The sequence below is a fragment of the Peromyscus maniculatus genome, chromosome 2 (genome assembly GCF_049852395.1).
Source record: "Peromyscus maniculatus bairdii isolate BWxNUB_F1_BW_parent chromosome 2, HU_Pman_BW_mat_3.1, whole genome shotgun sequence".
Lineage (NCBI taxonomy): Eukaryota > Metazoa > Chordata > Mammalia > Rodentia > Cricetidae > Peromyscus > Peromyscus maniculatus.
The window spans coordinates 38307966-38332407 of NC_134853.1; the positions used below are offsets into that span (position 1 = coordinate 38307966).

Here is a 24442-nt window from a genome sequence, read left to right on the forward strand (position 1 = left end):
TGGTCCCCTTGGTCATCCAGAATGTGCCTATGTGTGCCCTTCTTTATTGATCTGAGAAACTTGTTGGCCCCAGCCCTGAAGCAGGTGTATCTTCCTCTAGGCACTCATCTCTTGTTTCCTGGGCAGCTGCTTCTTATTCTCTCTTCCTTCCGGCACTGGTGTATGTGATTGCTGATATGATGTCTTCATTTTGAAATATCTGACATGCTCTTCTTCCCCAGGAGGGGAAGGTCCTCTAATTATCACATCATCACAAAAGGAAAAGCCCAGCACCAATCCGCCTCAGACACTATAGTGAGAACTACAGCGGCTCAGGGCTGACTACCGCTCTGCAGACCGCTCTTGTGCAGGGCAAGGCAGGCAGTACAGAGCATGCTGAAGGGTGGAGGCAGAGGCAGGGCACAGCCTTTACCATCCACTGCATAGTAGAGAACACAAACCCTCCACCCAGGGTCTAAAGTGAGAAATTTCCTACTCTACCCTGGTACTACCCAACCTTCCCTAGGCTATCAAAATTCTGTCTTCTCACTCATCTTTCATCTTTCAGTTTACATTAAAGCTACTTTAACCACACTACACAGCAAGAGCTTAAGTTTAAAATGCAAAGAACATTAAAATAAACAGTTCCAGGAGCCAAAGGAGCCAAACTCTTATTGAGTGTTCAGCTCAACCTAGGGAGAACTCTGGTGATAGGCCAGAGGGAACATGGTGGGCACTTCCAGTATTAGGAGTCTGAGGTAGAACACTGCAGGGAGGAAAATACCCTGTGAGTTCTTACTGTGTCAGTAACAACGCTGACTGCCATTCTTTGCAGATTGTGAACCTGGGTTTGAATATGGTAAATAAAGGAAGATTTGATGAAACACGGATATCAGGTGGTTCCTTTTAAATTAGAGTTTGAAATCTGTCTAAATTGTTTGAGAATGTACAAAGGGCACTTCAGATAGAAGTGTAAGAAGAGGTAAGCAAACTGTGGGCACTTAATGGTTGATGGGGAGGGAGACATTTTCTTCAGTGGCATAGTCATTAGTAAGTCTCCCTTACCAGAGGTCCTGGTAGAGAGGATTCATTGAGAAGAAGAAGGGGACCATCCCTGGTGCATGAGGGGGCTTTGGAGCCCACTACCAATGATGGGACACCTCATGCAGCCTTGAGGCAGGGGGAAGGGCTTGGACTTGCCTCTACTGGATGTGCCTCTCCATGGAGGCCTTATCTTCTCATGGAGGGGTTGAGGGGTGAGTTGGGAGGAGGCTGGGAGGGGGGCAGAAGGAGGGAAGAGGGGGATCTTTGATTGGTGTGTAAAATGAATGAAAACATTTTCTTAATTACAGAAAGAAGGGGATCAGTGAGAGTGGGAGAGAAGATGATGGGGTGACTATAATCTGATTCAAACACATTATATACATTGATGAAAATGTCATTACAAAACCTGTTCCTATGCATACTTAATACATGCTAATAAAACAAGTTACACACACACACACACACACACACACACACACACACACACACACACACTTTGAGGGCTCCTCCTATGCTTGCATCTAGAAAATGTAATCAAGAATTCTGGAATATACACAGACATATGTACATTTCTAAATATGTTTTTCTATGTAGTTTGTAGTGTTACATTATAAAATTTAGGACAGTATGAAGTTTTAGGGCAAGTTTTGTATAGAGTTTCACATACCATTACATACATAACAGACATTCAATGAATATGCCAATGAACTAATTAAAATAGAAACTGCAAAACAGATAGATTTGCACTCTGTTCTGTGCTTTGCTTCTTCTGCAGAAATACAGATGTGGAGATGGCAGGTTCGGTGATAAGTGCTGGAGGCAGAGGAATGGTGAAGGACTGAGGTTCTTCTCTGAAGAGGCCATAGCAAGGAGGCTGGCTCTGTCTGCATTGTTTTACTATGTCTTAGATTAAAAAGCCTGAGATTTAGGTCCTGAGGCTTATTATTAGGCCATGACACACAAGGCGACAACATTTTTCTGGATGTTTTAGGAAAGCCCTTAATTGCTGACTTCTCCAGTAGACTCACATGATGCAAGACAGGAAAAGAACTCCTGGGCTCTAGGGCCTTCAGTTTGATACAGGGTACAGGGCTAGCTTCAATTTTGCTATTATAAGGATGATCTTGAACTTCTGATTTCCCTGCCTCCACCTCCCAAGAAAGGAAGCCTGGTTTTTTCATTGTCAAGGATGCAATCCAGAGCTTCTACACGCTAGGCAAGAACTCTACTGACTGAGGTACATTGCAGCCCCTCCAATTTCACAAAGGATCCGGAAAAACTGCTGGCAAAGAGAGCGATTTCAAATGCACACAAGGACATTGAAATATGAGCAGATGTAAGTAGAACTATAAGTGACTTGATTTTGGCTTACCAAATCTCTCCTGAGTACATGGCTTGGGGACAGTATTTCTTCATGTGTTAGCTTCATCACTAACGAAGTATAGAGTTATAAAGAGTAAAGTCTCTTTTGGCTTCCAATCTTGGAAGTTTTGGTCCATGGTTGACTTGTCAAAGTGGTTTGGGTGGGTGATGAGGAAATTCCTGGTGGTGGGAACATGTGGTAGAAGATGCTGTTTGTGTCACAACATATGGAAACAAAGAGAGGAAGGACCAGAGTCTCAATGCCCCTTTCAAAGGGACACCCTCCATGCCTAAGCTTCTTCTGCTAAGTCCTCTCTCAGAGATTCTGCCATCTTTCAACAGCACTGTACACCTTTGGGAGACATTTTATATTCAAAACACAGAAGTCAATAACTCATTTAAAATACCACAAGTAAATATACTTGAATGGTGGAATGTCATCTTTCCAACCATATCAGGTAAAGTGGGAAATTAAAAGTGAAGAATTAAAACCATTTGGAAAATATGGGAATATTTGGGTTGGTAGACTGGCACATGGCTTTTGAATGAGGCTTCAGTATGTAGCCAGATGTATACTTGGATATCAGAGCCCAGTACTGCGTTGTATTTGTGCTTGACTGTGGCACAGGAATAGTCATTGCAAATGTTACACAGTACACTGTGGGCCTACACAGCAGTCCTATGGCTGATGTATGGAGTACATCTTTGGACAGAGGAATTCTGACACTGAACAATGCTTTTCTCCTGAGGAAGGTCTATAGACAGTCTGACATAAGTTGGTTCTGAGAGATGCCTTTAAACAAACTAAACTCCAGGACTTCCTACATATGTCAAATCTGTAGTTTTATATCTAAAATAAAATGGAGTTATATCTACACCTGCACATATCCTTTCATGTACCTCAAATCATCTCTGTATTGCTTATGATACCCTCATGCAATGTAGATGCTCTGTAAATCATCATGCTTAAAACACAAAGACAAGAAAAAAATTAGACAAGTTCTGACCAGATCTACTTAAGGCCCAAGACTTTTTCCTGCATATTTTTGCTAATTCAATTTACAGATGTGAACCCAGGCATGTGAGGGTTCACTACAATCAGAAAATCACTAACACAAAGCTAAAAATGACTTCAGAGACCTTCTACCCAGCCTGCCATTTTACTGATTCCTTGATAGCCCATGTGGGCATAAGTCTGACCACTAACCTTTGACCTGTGCTTTCACTATTATGATGGAACCCAAACTCCTAAGTTCTTGGTCACTTGTTCCAAGTCCTACTCTCCCTCTTATCGTTAGGACTTTCTAATTCTGTGTCTTGTGACATCTCAGAATGAATGTTTAGAGACTGGCTGTTCTGGAAGACCTACTGTTTTCATTGTCACTAGGCTTCCTTTAAACCAGGTTCAGGCACACTCCTGCCTGAACCGTTGTTCTTGTCCATGCCTGTCAAAAGGTCTGGTCATTCTTTCTTAATGAAATTTCTTGTCCTTTCTTTTCAATGGAGACCCATTAATTTGCACCTAAAATCTGGACTGTTCTTTCTACTTGCACATGCTGTTATTTTTGTTTGTTTGTTTGTTTTAAAATATCAGACCCCCACCTAAGACTCACTCCCCCAGAACTTTTATTTTAGCAAAAGCCTCAAGTAGACAGAAGATATGCACATTACAGTCTAAGAAGTGCTATATGCCACCTGTCTTTGCCAAGCACTCTGCATTCACTATCTCACTTAATTTCCACAGTCTAGTGAATTAGGTACCACTTTTATCCTCCAGTACACACAGGCAAATAGAAGCTTAGCCATGATGTGAGAGCTGCCTACAGATCCTGGCTGAAGTTCAGGATACTATGAGGAAATACTAAGTAGGCCACAGAAACTGGACTAGGCAGCAGGCCGAGCAGAGGAGACTGCACTGTGTTTCAGAGCACAGGCATGGATGTACCAGGCTAAGGCATAAGGGAGGTTCACGTCTGAGGCAAGGCTAACACCTGTGCAGAGACTCCGAGGAGGGAAGAAAGCTCAGACATCCTCAAAGCAGAGAGGAAGAGAATGTGATGACTACTGAAGAAAATCAAGTGACACAATGACCTTCGAAACTTGCTCAGGAATTGAAGTTTCACTCAGTGCCAACAGAAAAACTGATTATATTTGTAGGTGCAACAGGGTCTAGCAATCTCGGTGATAACCACAAGGAGAATGGAAGAAAAGGAGAAGGGTGGATGTGATGTGGGAGACCTACTTGGTCATAAGGGATTGTGTCAGGGTGGAGCTTGTTTGCCAAGGGAAGCGACAGCACACAGTCCACCTCTGCCTCTCAGTCCCCATTCTCTCCCTGCTGATCTGCCTTCATCTCCCTCTCCTCCTGGGATATGAGATAGAGATGGGGGGTACTCTGGCACCAAGAAGCACAGGGCACATTGACTACCTTGTCCTTCATAGCTGGACCTCCTTAAGTGCTCCTTACACACAGTAGAGCTGGCCCCAGGACGGCTCCACCTCCAGAGAGCAGCAGCTTACTAGCTCATGTTAACAGAACTTGGCTGACAGCATGGATGAAAAGTATCAGCTGCTCAGGTTTGAGATACAGCTCTGTCCTGATTCATGGTCTCAGAACAGCAGTCAGGCTGTCTTCCTGGACCAGGAGGAACTGAAGGATGATTATATTTGCCAGCTCTCCCCTAAGCCTGTCAGCCTTCAGCACAATGAGGCCACACTGACTTAATGACTCAATAAGTGAGGAGAGAGAAAGGATTTTCAGTTAACAGAGTTTTGGGCATCACCCACTTTCACAAGGAGAACTCAATTTTCAACCTTTGTTTTTAAATGTCATATTTCTTGTTTGATTTTCTTTTTGTTTCCTATAGTGTCCTTCAGAGGAGAGATGGTTGAAATTGGGGAAGAAAAGTGATTTTTCCTTTTATGGTATAATAGTAGTTTTAGTCATAGTCACATGAAATGGCTTGCAGATTTAGGATGATTCTCAGCCTGCTAAATAAGAATGGTTTGAGATTTTAATTGAGAGATATTTGGACATACCTCACAGGTTTCTTGCCTGTTGATTATCTGCTTAGAGGACTGTGCTTTTACATTTAAATCCCAAGAATTTCATCACTAAAGATACATGAAATGCACGTCAAATTAAGCTCTTTTATTGAATTTCCTTTTTTGTTGTTGTTCTCCAGAGGAAAAAGGCTCTGTTCTAATAACCTACATCAATTTCATTCATCAGGTGGCTCATTGTTAGAGATCATCTGTGAGCAGACATGCCTCCTGGTAATCCATGTCAGTGAGTAGCCTGAACTGGTCTCTGGCTGTGGAGGGTTTGTAGTAGATCCTCTTATTTGCTCTGTGTGTTTTCATTCACAACATCATAGCCCCTTCATTGTTAAAAATCAGCAATGATAAAAACAACCTCATGGGCTTACTTGCTGCCTATATTCTATGGCTTGCCTGATTCTACTGATAGTTTTGTCACTGTGGGCATTGATCCCCTGGGGAATGACACAGGTCTGCTTCCCCACAGTACTCTGAAACTTGATAGTAAGCTTTCTTTGGCCAACACTGAGGTCCAGTATATAAGCCCACACATGGCTGGCATAAATGTAGAGGGCTTCGTAGATAAAGGGAAAAGAAACTGTGTCAATGAAGAGACTCAAATCAAAGAAACCCAAACTTTGGTTGCTTTGTTTAGGATAAATAAGGCTAAGCATTGGGCCAAGCATGGTAGTATACACTTGTAACTGCATATTTTGGAGTGCTTTTTTTTGTTTTAAGTTTCTGAAAATAAGGCTTTCTAGTGTAAAATCAGAGTTGGGCCAGGAATCTTTGAAGTAATGTGCCATTCGCTGCTAGGGCTCTGTGAGCGGAATGAAATTCTCTGAAGCAGCCATATTCTTTAAAGATCTAAAAACAGCTCAACCTTGACTGAACAAAACATTGTGACTATAGAAAAGGGAAAAATATCTTGGGCTGTCCTTTTTAACTTATTATCTTATTCTGCAGCAGACATGCCACCTCTTAACTTTTGGGAAGTTTTCTAAGCTTGCCACACTGATCCTCTACCAACTCTGCAGCTGAAAATATGACAAGGACGCAATTCAAATCCCTTGCCTGTCTGTCTATAGCTCACCTGCCCAGTGACCCTAGTATATGTTTTATAAACACACTAGTTCATGTATTTTCTTTTCTGTGCTTATAAAAGTTCCTATGATACTGAGCATAAATGTCAGATATCTGTAATTCCACACTTGGACTGTAGAGGCAGGAAGATAAAGAACTCAAGTTCAGTCTCTGCTACACAGTAAATCTGAGGGCAGCCTGTGCTGTGTCCGTTTCTGTTCTTAAAAAATCCATTAAAAACCTGAGTGGTCAAGGACATTACAAAAAAATCTGCAGAATAAACTAACCAGGGTTGACAGTTGCTCAAAGAGTCTGAACTGACAATCAGGGAACCTGCATAGGACTGACCTAGGCCCTCTACATATATGACAGTTGTATAGCTTGATCTTCCTTTGCTTGGACATCTATTATTCAGGAATGATTCTCTTCCTGATAACACTTTTCTGGAAGAGTACTTCTCGAAGACATCATGTGACAGCCTGTGCCACATGATGGATGAAGGGAGGGAGGCAGGGGGCAGGAGGCAGAGAGAGAGAGAGAGAGAGAGAGAGAGAGAGAGAGAGAGAGAGAGAGAGAGAGAGAGAGAGAGAGAACTTTGTTACCCTGTTTGATGACTGGTCAATTTGAAGAAAGACAGGATGACTGATTTGCTCTAAAACAACCATATAATAAATATTTGCATATCCGGCCTTGACTCCCAATAATGGGAGCAGGAGCTGACTCTAATGCTTTGGCTAACTTTTGAGAACTTATTCCTCATGCTGGGTATACTTGCCCAGCTTTAATAAAAGGGGAGGTGCTTGGTCCTACCACAACTTGATATCCATGTTTTGTTGATGTCCATGAGAGGCCTGCTCCTTTCTGAACAGAAACAGAGGAGTGCATGGGGGTACAGAGGGGAGGTGGAGGTGGCTGGGAGGAGAGGAGGGAGAAGAAAGTGTGGTCAAGATGTAAAATAAATAAATTTAATTAATAATAAAAATCCAATAAAAACTATAAGCAAATAACAACAAATAGTGAACTTTCCCATGGTGTAACATGCCATTCATAACCAAGACTCTGTTTACAAGTCAAAATCACTCACATTTGGCCCAGAATAAACAGATAAAGCACAGTTGGCATTTTCATCTCCACAGCACCTTCTTTTCCTGTCATATTCACCTTGGCCTCTATCTCTAATTGAAAACACCCAGACAAATTTATCATGCTCTTTCCATAACAACTACAAAGACACTAAAAATTCCAAACACCATTCAGATCAAGTCTCTAGATGGAGCATGACAGAGCATGGTAATGCTGCATGTAACTCAGACAGTTCTGCTGAGGAGGAAACAGCACGCACATTCAGGAGACATTATCAGCCTGCTTATGATTGAGAAACACACCAGGAAACATATTAATTAGAAGTGTCCCTTACTCACCATACTTATACCAATTTATATCCCTATCAATCTATAGTAACCATCTTATCTTCATGCCTTGTTCTAGGATGGTTCTGAGCATCAACCCCCAAAGAAATGTCAGGGCCACTCATTGAGAGCCACTGGTAGCAAAAGTCCATGAGAATATACAGCAGTGACAACTAGAGTTCAGAAGGTCAACCTATCAGAACTAAGGGTTCTGTTAGAGGAAACCGTCATGCAAGACATTTTAGAATTACTGCCTTTTGAATCGATTGGCTGTCTCTCGTTGTAAACTTGTGCAAAAACAGCTATGATTCTCCCCATTTACCGTGCATTCCCATGTTATGTGTACATGTGATCTCACGATTGCATCTCAATCTTGGGCACAACTTTCCCTATAGATTTGGGGTAATTGGAAAACTGTCCCCTGCTGTGTTTATTTTTCACTAACATATATCTGGCCAGGGCTATTCTCCAGACGAAAGTATTTCAGCAAAGATACCTTTTCCCATGGACAAATACAGAGAAATAAACATTAGCTCATTTGACTTACAGATAAAGAAAAGAACCACTAACAATTAAATCCTCAACTCCTTACCTTCACCCTGGGTTATTTACACAAGACCCTAATTTAAGAGATTTACTGCTCACATTCCTGGGATGATGTTTTTAGCCACTTGCTAGTTACTGAGTTAAGGTAGTTACTTTCCACTGACCCAAGAAAATTGACTTCAAGGCCAGGCAGGTGATAGGTGCTAAGCTCCTTTCTTGTGCAAATTAAGTTTTAGTTCCTCCTCAGCCAGGGGCTATTCCTAGATTCCCTAATGATCTTAGCCTTTAGTTGACCCTACCAGAGAACTCCCCTTTAGTCACTCCCCTTTTGGGTTGTAATTAGAAGCTGACTTTTATTGCTTTATTGTGGATCCTTATCACCTCTCTCTGTGATCCTGAAAACTTCAAGCCTGGAACTGCTTTGCCAAAGAATTACTCCATGTGTATATACTGGTTCTCTGAGAGCATGAGGGAGAATTGATTGAGAAGAACAAAGATGAGGATGGAGATGGAAAGAACTAGATAGAGATGAGAGAACAGTGGAAGGGACTGAGAGCAGGAGGGACTGAGAGGAGCTAAGTATGAGAACAGAAAAGAAACTGGAATTGACTTAGAAGAATAAAGTGAATAGACTATAGAGATCAGTGTGCTTAGATTCATTGAATATCCCTCAGATTAATATCCTTAGCTGCCTGTAGCATCTGTTCTGAACCCTGATAGAAATCTCCTCAAGGCAGGCACTTAAGGGGAATTCATTAGCCACTTATTATAAATGCAACAGTCTTGCTGATCATATGGCAGAACAAAATATTAACCAGGTACTTATCAATCTACCATAAAGCCTATAGTACAGAAATAATATATTGTTAAATATTCATAAGATTTCCATATGATTTTTAAAAATAATCATCAAGGTAACATTTTTTTCCATTTGTCCCTTTCTATTTCTTAATGTCAAAGGCAATGGTATGTATTATCCATATATATTAGACAGAGAATAATAGTTATTGTTGTCTTTGTAACTTTTTGCAAATTATTCTACCATGAAAACCAGGCTTTGACTCTATGCTCATAGGGACCAAGTTCAAAATCATAAATCAGATTTTTTTCTGCTAAAATGACCATGACAGGCAAGGGTAGAGGAAATATCATGCATAATTCACAAGTCATGTGCAAAAGAGCAGACATACAAGAGGCCTGTGTCAACAAAGGACATCATACATCCTTGGATTGTGACAAAAGTAGCCAGTCTCTCCCCCAATTCAGAAATCAAACTGTGAGCCCTTACCTTGGAGGGCCTGCAAGCTGTGAGTCTGTACGATGATGCAGAGCTGCAGAACCAGCTGTGGAGCACTCTCCAGAAAGGTGGCTAGCAAGTGCAGCATACTCACATCTGCATACTCATACACCATCCTCCAGTAAAACCGCCACCTGCCACTCTCCCCACTCTGCCGGCTCCGAATACCTAAGTATATTGTGTGCAAATATCTGAAAGGAAACAGAGAGAGAAGATAGAGATGAGTAACAACGTAAAATTTAAACTCATAAGTCATTTTCCTTTGGTACAAGCCACCATATTCAAGCATGTTCACAGAACAAGGAATTTGGTCACTATTTGAGCATCCACAGCCTCACATGCTCAGTTTGGGAGATCTCAGCTCTGTAAGTCCCTTTTCAGATATCCCATTGAATTGCAATATGAAGATGTAAGATGAAATTACGTGGGCAATAGGACAAGGAGTATGGGAGGGATTTTCTCTTTGAAATTTACCTCCATCCCTTCTTGTCAGATCCTGTATGTGCCCAGTTGTGAACACAAGATGGATTTCTCCTTGCACACAGAGCAAGCCTGAGGTTCTAACAGTTATGTGCATGTAACTTGCAGATGTATGTGCAAATATGTAGGCCAGAGATCAATAAAGGGTCTGCCATTCCCAATTTTACTTTTAAAAAACAGTCTTTCACTGAACCTGAAGCTTGCCAGGACATGAGCAAGGACAGCTAGTCAGTGAATAATGTCAGGGATCCTCCTTCTCTGCTCCCACTTCCCTACTGTACTGGGATTACAGTGTGTGCTACCATGGCCTGATTTTTACATGAGTGTTGGGGATCCAAACTTAGGTCTTTATGCTTGGACAGCAGGCACTTTACCAATTGGTCCACTTCCCCCAACACAATTTTTATTAAAAACAATATTTATTTATTTATTTATTTATTTATTTGTTTGTTTATTTATTTTACAATATAATTTAGTTCTACGTATCAGCCATGGATTCCCTTATTCTCCCCCTCCCGCCTCCCACCCCTTCCCCCAGCGCACCTCCCATTCCCACCTCCTCCAGGGCAAAGCCCAGAGGATTGAGATCAACCTGGTAGACTCACTCCAGGCAGGTCCAGTCCCCTCCTCCCAGGCTGAGCCAAGCATCCCTGCATAAGCTCCAGGTTTTAAACAGCCAACTCATGCACTGAGCAAAGGACCCAGTCCCACTGCCTGGATGCCTCCCAAACAGATCAAGCTATTCAGAGGGCCTGAGGCAGTTGGGGGCCCCTCAGCTATTGGAACAATTTTAAAACCAGTACTGTTATCATGCATGAACCATGATAGACCCTTCAATGGTTTATACTTGGTAGGCATATTTTCCTGATTATCATAATTCTTGACTGTTTCTCAAACAAGGCCTACACTAATGATTACTTAATATGCATCTAAAGTCTCTTTAATACTGTGGTGTGGTGATATTGTGTTCCCCAAAATATTGTGCACTCTAATAAACTTATCTGAGGTCAGAGAACAGAACAGCCACTGGATATAGAGGCCGGAAAATGGTGGCACACATGCCTTTAATCCTAGCATTCCAAAGGCAGAGATCTGTCTGGATCTCTGTGAGTTCAAATTCATACTGGAAACAGCCAGGCATGGTGACATAAGCCTTTAATCCCAGAAAGTGATGGCAGGAAGCAGAAAGGTATATAAGGTGTGAGGACCAGGAACTAGAGCTGGTTAAGCTTTTAGGCTTTTGAGCAGCAGGTCAGATGAGATTCATTCTGAATGAGGACTCAGAGGCTTCCAGTCTGAGGAAACAGGATCAGTTGAGAAGTTGGCAAAGTGAGGTCAGCTGTGGCTGGTTCTGTTTCTCTGATCTTTCAGTGTTCATCCCAAAACCTGGCTCTGGGTTTGTTTTTATTAATAAGACCTAAGATTTGTGCTACACTGTGGCTCCCCTTCCATTTCTTATTCCTTGCATCATTTCCTTGTCTTGAGTTTGGCGGTTGCATTCTCCTGGTGAGTCTAACATAAATGTCCTTGGTGTTTTCTGCAAACAAACTGTTAGTGGCAGTTTGCACACACATTTGACCTTTAGCAGATGATGTTCAGCTTCATCAGGAGGAGCACACTGCAATTGGCCTTTTCCTTCCATGATGCTATCACCCAGGGAAGGTATCAAAATTGGAGCTGCATAGCAGCAATATTTTGAGCATATCACTACAGGTCATTGGTCAGTTTTATTGTCTGAAATTTGCTGTCTAGTAAATCCCTCAAGAAAGGCACACAGGGACAGTAGTCTCTGAATTCTTAGGTATTTCTAAGAATACTCAGTCATTCATCTTGCATTGGATGGGAATAAAGTTTTTTGGGCAATGCCTCCTGCTGCAGTAAATGTAACATGGCCTGGCTGGTTGTGGAGCCCACCAGAGAAAAGACTTTCAGGATAAGTCAGTATGGAAAAAGTTGGAGAAGAGTAACAAGCAGAGAGTAAGCACAGCCTCAGAGGATGGTTGGAGTGTGGTTGTAAGAAAAAGATGCCCCAAGGTGTTCAACAGCTACAGACAGGATTTGGCAGCTTTTGTTGCAGTTATGTATTTGTTTTGTGTGATGCTGGGAACTGGGCACAGGGCCTTGTACAATCTAGACAAGCATTCTACCACCAAATTACATCCCCAAGTCTAATTTTCTGGGGTTTGAAGTTATACTGTTTAAAAGTGCTACAGTTTACAAGTAGGTTCAAAGATTAAGCAAAGTTTAAAAATTAGTGGAGTTTTAAAATTAATTAAGAAATATAAATTGTATTTGTTTCTCTCATAGAATGTAACTTTTTAGATGAAATTGTAACATGGCTTATGAGGTGCACTGTTCAGTTTCATGATGAGAGGCATGTTGATGTAGATGAAGTTAAAGCTAAGCCCTTAAGACATATGCTTTAGCTTAAGCATGGTTCATGAGGTACATTGCATACACAAAATGAAGCCTTCCAATAACACACATACAGAATCCAAATACTTAAAAACTAAGAAGGTTGAGGAAAGTCACTACATGTTTTGGGTAGTTTTCCTAGATTTATTTTCAGTGTACTAGAATAAATAACAGCAAGTTTAGCACCTTAACCATTTTATGTAGCATTAGTGCAGTCATATTGCCGCGAATTTGTGCTCACCATCCATCCGCAGAAGTCCTTTCCTCTCGCAAAACCAAATCCCTGTCCTGATTCACACACAGCTCCTGATTCTGACTCCTTTTCTCTCACAAAACCAAGTCCCTGTCCTGATTCACAGACAGTTTCTAACTCTGACTCCCTCCTCCATTGCCCCAGCCTCTGGCAATGGCTTCCAATCTCCTTTCTGTCTCTGTGAATATCTTTCTCATAGTGATTTGAGTTTGACTATACAGTATCTGTCCAGTGATTTGTTTATTTTGATTATTATAATCACCACTGTGGTGGGTGCCAAATTCCATTCTAGATAGGAAGTGTTTAAATGAATGGATCTTTACAATAGACTACTTGATATGTCTAGCCTCCAAAAAAATGAAATGAAAAAATATTCCCTAATAAGGTCTCATCTATTGCAGCCTAAAGGTCTTCCACTATAACAGATACACTTGTGCTCTTTATCTGTAAAAATAGCTACAGGTTAAGAACATGCATAAGTACTTCACTAAAAATTAGTTACAAAAATTTGCAATATGATATTATTCATAGAACAAAAGAGATTCAAGTTCAAGTGCTCAACAGGGTATGAATCAAATCATAGTCTATCCATGCATTGTATCTTTGGGGAACAAGTTCCAGGACTTGCTTCAGATACTCAGATCTTCAGATGCTCAAGTCAGTTAGAAAAAGTCTATCTATGCACATCTTCTTCCCCATCTGGACATAATCTCCAAATTACTCATAACGTTTAATATAAATCGAACATGAAAAAACAGGAGTCATACTGTGTTGTTCAGCAAGTAATGTCAAGAAAAAGTGTGTACACATTCAGCTCAGATGTCTTTTCTTCTGTTTTGGATCCACTGTTGGTTAAATCTGCAGGAACTTTTCTAGCCCTCCTGAGATTTACTGTTTGCATAGGTCTATTTATGCTTCTACTTGTGACACTATGGTTTCCCCACAGATCATTTTCACTACTGACATGTGAGTTTTTAAAGTGCTAATTCTCAATTTGGCTTCTTATATGGATCATAGTAACTAAATCATAACAATCCCTACTTCGTGTTTTTATAACAACATTACAGCTTGGAATCATGGAATGAATAAGCTAGAGGGATTTAGGGATCAGTTGCCAGGGCTACAGGACTGAGAAATGGAGATTAGACCAAGACCCCTGATATTTTGAGACTAAGACCTATGATCTTTTATCATGTCCATCTGGCTCTAATAATTCTGGAATTTATCATATATAAGACACAGACAGAATTCACTACTTTCTTTCCATCTTTTACATGCTTTTGTTGTTATAGCTGAGAGAAAATAAGTGTCAAGGTGAAGAATTTTATATCTAGATAGGACTTGGATTATGTTACTAGTTCTAGGACTCTGGGGGAATGACTTATGTTGTCTTAGCTTGACACTTCCATTGTGTAATTTTTTAAAAAGATACTTAAATCTTTAAAAATAAGATGAGATTATATGCATAAATTACTTAGTGAGCAGTAAGTAATGTCAGATGTTATTTAGAATAAGTCTGTTTCAGGAGTTAAGTGGAGAAGAGCAAAGATACTTTAAACTTTGGATTTTTTTTTGTAGTTATCTTAAATTATCTTCAGTTATACTCAAGTCATCATGTGACTTAAGGATATGTGAGGGCTACCTTATCTCAGGTGTTCTAAATCCAGTAGACAGTCATACTCTTTCTCGATCTCCTATCTTTTCCTCGGTGTCATATATAAACATCTATCTAATCTATCTGTCTATCTGTCTATCTATCTATCTATCTATCTATCTATCTATCTATCTATCTATCTATCTATCATCTATCTATCTATCTATCTAACTTATTCATTCATCAATTGTAGGTGGGAGAGAAACTTCCCGTTCCCAAATATCCAGCAGCCCCATCCCAAATAATTGACTTACTTATAAATGCTTAGCCAGTAGCTCAGGCTTATTAATAACTAGCTCTTACATTTAAATTAACCCATAATTCTTACCTATGTTTAGCCATGTGGTGTGTCTTGGTACCTTTTCTCAGTGTGGTATTCTCATCTTACTTCCTCTGCATCTGACTGGTGACTCCTGATTCTGCCCTTCTTCTTCCCAGGATTCTCCTAGTCTGGTTGCCTTACCTATACTTCCTGCCTGACTACTGGCCAATCAGCATTTTATTAAACCAATTTGAGTGACAAATCTTACAGTGTACAAGAGTATTATCCCACAGCAATCTATCATCTACCTATCCATCTATATCTACCTACCTACCATTTACTTATCTATCTGCCATCTGTCTACTTATTTAATCTGTCATCTATAATCACTATTATCACCATTAGTCATTAATATGGTCAATTGAGATGCTTCAGACTACATTATAACTATATAAATATAGCAGGAGAGACAGATGGATAATGGCCAGTCTTTAGAAAATAGCCTTTGTACATTTGAAACAAACAAAACCTTTGTTTTTGTGACATCTGTTTTAGTATGATCCCACTGGAAAAGTGTTTTTTTTTCCTCTTGGACTCTGATCTGGAGTTTCTATATATGAAATTAAGAAAGATGATATCTCACTCAAAATTGTTGTAAAGGATAGATGACAGGCTGTTTCATACTTGTTCCTCATTTATTTTCCAGGTGTGTGGCCCCAAATGACAAGTAGTATTCTAGAATGAAGAAACTCATTGTGGAACATTGCTGGACATCAATATATATATATATATTCACATATGTACATACATATATACACATATATTATGGATATAGCTCCTTAATAAGCAAAGGCAAAATTTTGTTTCCATTTCTCACTAGAAAATTTGTTCGTGCTCATGTTTATTCAACTGTAGATTCTAACAGTGTTTCTGGCAGAGTGTGTCCTTTTGATGGTGATCCAAAGGGGAAGAGCATTCCAGGTACCATTCTACTGAGAAACAGGATGTTCTAGGTTTCCTAAGCATTTGATAATATAAGCTGAGGTTCAGGTCTTGTGAGCAGGGGAGCTCATTTTCCTTTTTGAGATTAAATTTCTGATTTCTTGTTGGTTAAAGAGCATCCCTCCCAGAGGATGGTGGTGGCCAGGGACAGTCATAGAAATGGAAGCTTCAATTTTTTTTTTCTGATACTCATACTATGTCAGGGAAGACTCACAAGAATCTCTTACTTATGACTAAAATTTATTTGGCATAATTACCAAATAGTGCCATTTAAGAAGAAAAAAGTTAGAAAGCTTTGCTCTCAAGGATGAAGCCCTTCTGAACCTAAAAGTAAATTAAACAGCATGGATCTTTATCACTAACATTGAAGACTACTCCTCATAAAACCCTCTTTGAAATGTCACTGTGTCATCCACCTCTTTGAGAAGAAAACCATTGAGAAGGCATTCGCCTCCCTTACAGCAGGATTCATTTTTTTCTCCAATAGGGCAGCTCTCATTATTTATTCCCAAGGGAAGCATGTTAATAGAAAGTATAGTTTTCTTATACTGTCAAAGGCTATCAGGCATTTTGCCCCAGTTTTCTCAGCATAATCTCAAACCAGCAATATTTCACTTTCCTAATTTTCTTAGTACTGTTAAAGGTATATCCACAAACACACTAATACAGTCCCTGCCATCCCATGTACAAAGACATGTGTATGTAACCTACTCTTACCACAATACAGACAACATCAAATCACCAGGCATTTAGATGGAAATTGTATTAAAATTCCTAGTTCCTTTTAATCGACACTTTTCAAGTGAAAAAGAACACTGGAGCCAGGTATGCTGTCAAAGGCTCATAACCTCTGCTACTCTACTCAGGAGACTTAGGAGGCAGCAGCATCTTGACTTTAACTCTTGCCTTGGCTACAGAGTAAGTTCAAAGCACCCTGGGCAACTTAGATAGATCCTTTCTCAGAAAACACAATTTGAAAAAGAGAGTTAGGGTATAACTCAGTGGTAGAGAGATTGCTTGGTGCAACAAGGTTCCAGATTCAATGCCCATTACTGGGAAAATAAATGTAGCCTAGATTCAAGTCACAAAGTTCAGACTGAAACATAGTACAGCAAGTGTGACAAGCTAGGGGAGTGGGGTTGTCCCAAGCATTTGGTTTGTGAAGCATTACATGGATAATATGTGTTTCATTTAAAGTTGAATGAGGTTAAGTATAATTCATATATAACTCATGTTTCAGGTAGCCCATATATAAAATTCGATCAACTGTTCTATTAGCTTCTGATATATGCATGGTTGAATCAGAAATAGCTCTAAAAATGTTATACATATACATTCTAATACTGAATTCTCTTTCATTGACTTGTGGCACATTAAACAATTTAGCTGCTACCTGCCATTATTTTTATTGTCTGCAAAGTAGAGTAAAGTCTGGTAGAAAAGGTTTAGATGGACAACATTAATAGACTGTGACCCCAGAAAGTGCTATTTTCCTTTGCTACCTGACTACAAAGCTTTACCAAGTAAAGGTATGCCTATGAGACCTCTAGGTCCTGTACAATCACAGGAAGTTCTCCACTGGGCATGCTAAACCATAGCCATACCTTATATGATGGTACATGCCTGTACTCTCAGTTGCTCAGGAAGCTGAAGGGATAGAGTTCTCTGAGCAGATGAGTTCAAGACCAGCCTGGGCAACATTGGAAGGCTCTGTCCCCAAACCACCCTAAAAATAACCATTACTGCCACAGCATCACTTTGCTTAATGCCGGTATGGCCATCATTTCCATTTCGTGCTGCAAAAAACCTGAACCTGACTTGAAATTCTGTCCTGCATTTCTTTTAGAAGCTTGCCAACTAGCTGTTATTTAAAGAATAGATTCTATTTTCCATTAATGATCCAAAGGGAAAAATGGTGCATTTGCTGAACAGGGAAAACATGAATGAATTGACCTACCATTTGACACCAGCATTAGAATCCCAGTCATAGGAGGACAGATGGGACCAGAAGGAGCTCTGACCCACCCTTGGGCTCCTGACACTATCTCCTTCTCTGCTGTCATTGTCACGATGCCTGACTGCTCCACCTTTCATCAGCAGCACAAAACCTCTCCCCAGATAATTAGCTGTTTGCAGTGTCCTTCTCAGAGGGTGAGCTGTGAATGTTCACAATATAGAGACACAGGAAAACAACTTCTGATCTTCCTGGAAATCTTTGAACCTGACAACTGTTTCCTCCTTGAACTACCCATGTCTTCTCTCCAAGAGGGCTACAGTGTCTCTCCAAGTACCCAAGCTTTGGCTCTCTCTGCATATGGCCCTCCCCTCAGCTGTATTTCAGTCTCTTTTCTCTCCCATCAGATAGAAAATAGAATTAATTTGAGTCTCAAAGACTAACATGGATCTAATAAAAGCTATGTTTCATGGTGTGCACCCTTGTTTGCTTGTACAATACAGGCATTTTGTATTTGCTAGGGACTATTTTTTATTGATTTCAAATATATTTTATGAAAATATAATTCATCCATGGGACAGCGTTATTTTTGTTTTGTTTGATTTTCAGGCATACCTCCTACATAAAAATACCAGTTATAAAAATAGTTCCCTTTCACAAATTCCCCAAGCTTACAGGCAAAAATAATGGAAATTTTCCTCTGCTAAATAATTTCTTTTGTAATGGGCAGTGTGGTTACAGTGTTTGGGGTAGCTTGGAAAATCCAGCTGAGATAAAAGAAGAAATTCCTGAATGTGGAAAGGAGGTTCTACATTCACACATAATGCTTCATAATGATTATAGCTATCCCTCAGAAAATAAACAACATTTTTTATTATTGTTGAGGCAAGTTTGTCATGTAGCCCAGGCTACCCCCAGATTTGAAATCCTCCTGTCTTCCCTTCACATGTAGTTGTAAATGTGTACCACCATGTCCATTCCAAAGTCCCTCTTTTTTCTAAATTACTTCTATGTAATAGTACTTTAATAGAAAACACGTGTTAAAATTGAAAAGAGAATCATGAAACAAATACAGCAGTGACTGTTGCTTGATATTGGCATGGTAGCTGCTGTAATCCAAGCTCTCAAGTGGTTGTGATCATTGGCAGAAATAAACTGCATTTTAAAAAGAGGCTAACAATATTTACTCAGATAGAATCAGAGCCTTCATCCTAAGTCTGGTTTAACAGATCTTATGACAACTGGAAGAGACTCTGTCTGCCTGTCTCTGTCTCTTTCTGTATCTATCTCTGTCTCTCTCTGTGTGTAATTATATATAGTGCTTTCTTCTTTTAAAAATTTAAGATTTTTGGTTGTGAGCCTAGCACACGTCTTTAATCCCAGCACTTGGGAGGCAGAGGCAGGCGGATCTTTGTGAGTTTGAGGCCAGCCTGGGCTACCAAGTGAGTTCCAGGAAAGGCACAAAGCTACACAGAGAAACCCTGTTTCAAAAAACCAAAAAAAAAAAAAAAATAAGATTTTGTTTTCTCTCTAACAGCTCTTTAGCACTTGATATTAACAGACCTATGGAATGTATCATTTTTAAACGTAACTGAAAATCTGTAGTCCTGGGGCACCCGACTCATCACATCTACAGTTGACCAAGTGAGGAGGAGCGATTGGAAGGCTATAAAACTTGGGCTTCTGTATGTCAATTGGCCTTTAGGCCTTGTATGAACCATCTACAAGAAGATGGATAGTATAGGTTTGATCTTACCAGCAGAGCTAACTTCCAAATGCTTGGAATTTTGGGGCATCTGTGTCCATACCAATTTGAATGCACTAGATCTTGCTTGAATGGCTCAAGCTATTTTAAGGCCAAAGGCAATGATTTTTTTAATGAGACTTTTTTATTCATTTATTAAATTGAATTATAATTTTAATAAGTATCTGTTCACTCATCCATCTTAGGAGAAGAAATTCAAACTGTTTCTCTCCAAAATCACATCAGAGTTAGACAATGTAAATATAGTGCCACTGAAAGACAAGGAGGAAGGGCTCCTGAGTTTGGGCAGAATGGGTTTGAAGTAGTTGATTACTTGTAACCAGAAGGGATGTCTTGTGAGCATAGTGTTCCCCCTGGTATCTTGTGAGCCTAGTAGAGTTCATTCCCCACAGAGGTCATCAGCAATCCCTCTTGGGTAGTGAGACTCAAAAGGAAGAAGAAGGTTCTTTCTGCTCTAAGCTTTCATTGGTTGACTTAGTCTGGAATTTACCATAATTCTCTTCTGGTTGTCTAATCTCCAAAACTCACTATAAACTAACATTGAAGAGACTCTGGCCAGCTCTAGTGTGGTGAGCATGTCTCTGGCAGGCTTTGCCCTTCTCCCTCATTCCTTCTGCCTTACTAAAAAACTTTAGATTACATTTCTAAAGCTAGCCACCAAGGTCTATTTCGTTATCTCTTCACCTCCTCCTCCTGAGGCTGACTACCAAGGTCCAGCTATCAAAGTATTGAAGTCCAGCAATCAAAAGACTCCTTTGGTTCACCCAATTACCATGCCCAATTAACATCCTAACACAGGGTTTCCCCTTGTACCTTCATAAATTGCCATTTTCCTATGTGCCATGTCTGTCTCCTCTCTGTCCAGAGGCAGTCCTTTGCCACCCCCAAGGGGGGCCAAATATTCCTGTCCCCTTTCCCTTGTTCTCTTCCCCTTCTCCCTTGTCCTCTATCTTTTGTCTTTTCTCTTATTCTTTGTTTCTAATTCCCTGCCCACCATCGGGGGGTGGGGGGATAAATCTTCTTTGTGCTGAGAACTTGGTCTTGGGGGTCCTGAGCTGATATTTTTCCTTTCAGTTCTGAGATCCAAGGTTATAAGGTGGTAACGTCCGTTCATTAGGAAGAAAGCACACACTCATTGTGCTGACTTTTTACTTGGCCTGCTCGTTTTATACCTGGAGTGTTCCTGGAAATATCTCCACATAATATGGCAGAAAGATTAATCCATAGTTATTTTCTTATAATATTTTTGTATCAGCCTGTGTTCTCAACTGTTACAATACTCCAGGAAAAACTGTCAAACTCAAAAATGGTTGTATGAACTTGACAAATGGACTGTGAAAAGCAATGTGTTAAACAGCAGGGTTTGGATGGTTCCCCAGCTAGACACTCTAATTTCTAGTCTTTTCAGGAAAACCTCAGAGCCTTGGTGGTTTCCTACCATGTTAGTTACTATAAAGATTTCCACCCGCTGCTAAGAGTTATGCCTAAAAACAAAAGTTCTGTATTTTTTTTATCTTTATTCATTCTTTTAGTAAACATTTATTGAAATATATACTTGAAGATTGGCATTCTTTTTATTTATGGTCTAAAGATGGATAGCAGCACATGAAACATGCTTTTATGTGTTAGGGGAAAGACAAGCAATTAACCAAATAAGCAAATACATGTAAGCTGATGCTAAGTGCCTAGGATGAAATAAGCCAAGAGTGGGGCAAGGACTGTTGAGGAACTTCCTGGTATAGATGCAGGACTGGGGAAATTCAACGGAAAGATTTGTCTTTGTTGAGATTCAAAGACGGGGGAAAGCAAGCTCCCCTCCATGTGAAACCTTAGCAGAGCATTCTAGGCAGGGGATAAGAGGTAGATAAGCTACTCTAGGAACAGGTTATCTCACAGGGAAGCTCCTTAAGTTGGAAGGTAAACAATTCAAAATAGCTTCAGTAAGTCCCTGAAACTGAGAAGATTCAAGAGGCCCCTTCCTGCCAGAGTAAGCAATAAAAGCTAAGAGTCCACCTCAGACTGGCAAAGCCAAGCTGCAAGGAAGACTTCCAGATAAGCCAAGGGGCAATGAAAACCCTGAGACCAGACCTGGAGGAGGGAAACCTGGTTGAGCTGCCTGAAAGAGGTTTAGACCAACTGAGTCACTTCGAACAGACTCTTCAATCTGTTGAGCTGCCTGCAGGCTGTGCAGTGTGCTCCAGGTTCTCAGACTTTGTGAGCTGTCACCCATGCTGGGGTAGGCTTTGGTGATGCAGCTGACTTTGAGTCAATTCTGCTCATGTAAATAACCCCTTACCCATATTTCTGTAAATAACCCAATAAAACTCACTGGTTCACCAAGCTGAATATTGGTGGTATCTGTACTTTATCTAGGAGGATAAGTAGACGTGTATGTAGCATCTCCCCAGGAAAAGTTTCAGCTCAGAACACATGTGAAACACTTTCAGGATTTGAAGGATAAAGGAGATGACAAGGTCATTGTTTCCAAAAACCTGCAGCCGTTGTTTGGAAAATAGATAAAGGGAAGCAAATATGGAGTCCAAGAAAGAAAGCACTGTGGTATCATGATGGGTGCTAAGTGCTATTTGCTCGTGGGTAGTAACACAAGGAAGAGGCCAAGGGTAGCAGCATGGTGAAGAGGCCATGTTGTGTCTTTAAAGTTTGTTCTGACATGCTGGAAAATGCAATACCATTAGCTGAGACCATTTTATGAAGAGGTTAACAGGTGATGGTTTTTTTTTTCTTTTTTTTTTTTTTTTTGGTTTTTCGAGACAGGGTTTCTTTGTGTAGCTTTGTGCCTTTTCCTGGAACTCACTTGGTAGCCCAGGCTGGCCTCGAACTCACAGAGATCCACCTGGCTCTGCCTCCCGAGTGCTGGGATTAAAGGCGTGCGCCACCACCGCCCGGCGGGTTTTTTTTTTTCATTAAGAAATTTTCTATTCATTTTACATACCAACCACAGATTCCCCCTTTTCCCTCTTCCCATCCCAGCAGGTGATTGTTTTAGACCTTTACTTGAATCTCTCTTAAGTTCTTGAGTAGATACTTGGAGTGGGTATTTGGATGTATGAGCTTTGAATTGAGGCCTAATCTAAGGGGCAGTGTTCAGGCATTGCAGCATTTAAAACTGTAAGATAAGACCAGACAGCCACATTTCTATTTTCATTCTAAATAAATTTGATGTATTTTCTTACTGAAAGATGGCTTGGTGTCACCAATGAAGAGTGCTTTACTATCGTGGCTAATTTTAATGTCAACTTGTCACAAATTAGAATCACCTGAATAGGAATCCTCACCTGAAGAATTGACCTGATTGCTTTAATTGATGGAGGATGATCCACCATGAATGTGGGCAACACCTTATGGGAGAAGTGTGATGGAAGAAAGATGACTGGCTTTTTGCTTGCGTGGATTTCCCAGCTACAGAGTTCATTTGCCCTGTTGCAGCTGCTGTTGATTCCATTACTGATGTCAGAACCAGCATTCCCAGGCTTCCATCATAGAATAAAGAGCAGGGGAACCTTCTAGGTTTTCAGTGCCGGATGGTGACAGTCGAGGCACTCAGCCTTGTGGGCTAAGCACTGCCTGGTTGTCAGCTGAGTGAGGAACAACTACTGAAGGAGTGCTCCAGCTGTTGAGACACCCAGCCTGGTGGTCTGATTAGCTGCGAGGCTGTTACCCTTTCAGGTTGTTGTTGCCATTTTAATGTGAGTGGACTTAACCAATGATTCTGTTCTTCTAGACAACCCTGAATAACACAACTACTGAAACCATCATGTCCAAACACATCACGTATCTCCTACAGAAAAGAGATCCAGCTTCTGTTAGGGAAGTATAAATATTAGTCTATTCCATGTCAAGTCCAGGAGTGGAGGCCAGCTATCTACCCATGCAATACTAGATATTTTAAGCTTGGAATGGTTTGGGATTAAAACTAACTTGGTGAGTTTTCTACAGCATCTAAACAAAGATGACATTTTGTCTACCTTTCCTTGGGTGTGCAGAAAAAAATGGCATGGGTAGTTTAAGAAAATTCTTTTTAGAGTAGTCAGGTTTGGCAGGACAATACCTTAACTAAAAAATGAGAAAAGGTAATTAAGAATCAAGGGGTTTCTTCCTGGCAAATGTGTACTGAGATGCTGGTGCCTGGCTCATGGCCCCTTCATACTCATATTCTGAGAACTTTGTGCCTATGTTTAAGACATCCTGGAAGGAGTGTGAGTTGATGCCTAGGGCACAACTCTCTTCAAAGGGCTTGTAGAAATGGGAGGACCAATGCTCCACCCATCAGATGATATAATTCTGATGGATATTAGCTAATAGCTCAAAGAGTCCCCAAGGGGCTTGAGTTCTAGCTGCCCACAGTGGTGACATTGCCTTTCCCCATGTTTCCTTGCATGGAATGACCTTCAAAGAGATGTCTTGTACACAAATCTTTATACTAATTAATTACATATTTCCATAAGCACAGACATTGTGTATTTTCTCCCTTTGGACCTAGTATTCCCATTGATACTGTCAATGCAGTACTCAAAACTTCAAACGTGCCGGCAGTGGTAGCGCACGCCTTTAATCCCAGCATTCGGGAGGCAGAGGCAGGCAGATCTTTACGAGTTCAGGGCCAGCCTGGGCTGCAGAGTGAGTTCCAGGAAAGGTGCAAAGCTACACAGAGAAACCCTGTCTCAAAAAACTAACCAACCAACCAACAAACAACCCCCCCCAAAAAAAAACAACAACAACAAAAAACCAAAAAACAAACAAAAAAAAACTTCAAGCATTTCTCAGTTCTGTGGTTGTATCTCGATTCTTCAGATTCTCTAATATCAGTGTTTTCTCATTGCACTGAAATTCTGGTGTCATCCATGCAGTGTGGTGATATTTTGTTTGTACTGAAATGT

General features: G+C 40.5%; 1 protein-coding gene across 4 annotated transcripts in view; it reads right to left on the bottom strand.

The window, feature by feature from the left end:
- Xkr4 (XK related 4) overlaps window positions 1–24442 on the bottom strand; it is a 418246-nt gene that overhangs the window by 160186 nt on the left and 233618 nt on the right. For all 4 annotated transcript variants that reach the window (XM_042270897.2, XM_042270896.2, XM_006992635.4 and 1 more), the window contains exon 2: window positions 9751–9950. In XM_042270897.2, coding sequence (XP_042126831.1) covers window positions 9751–9950 — 200 coding nt within the window. The remainder of the gene's footprint in view (window positions 1–9750; window positions 9951–24442) is intronic.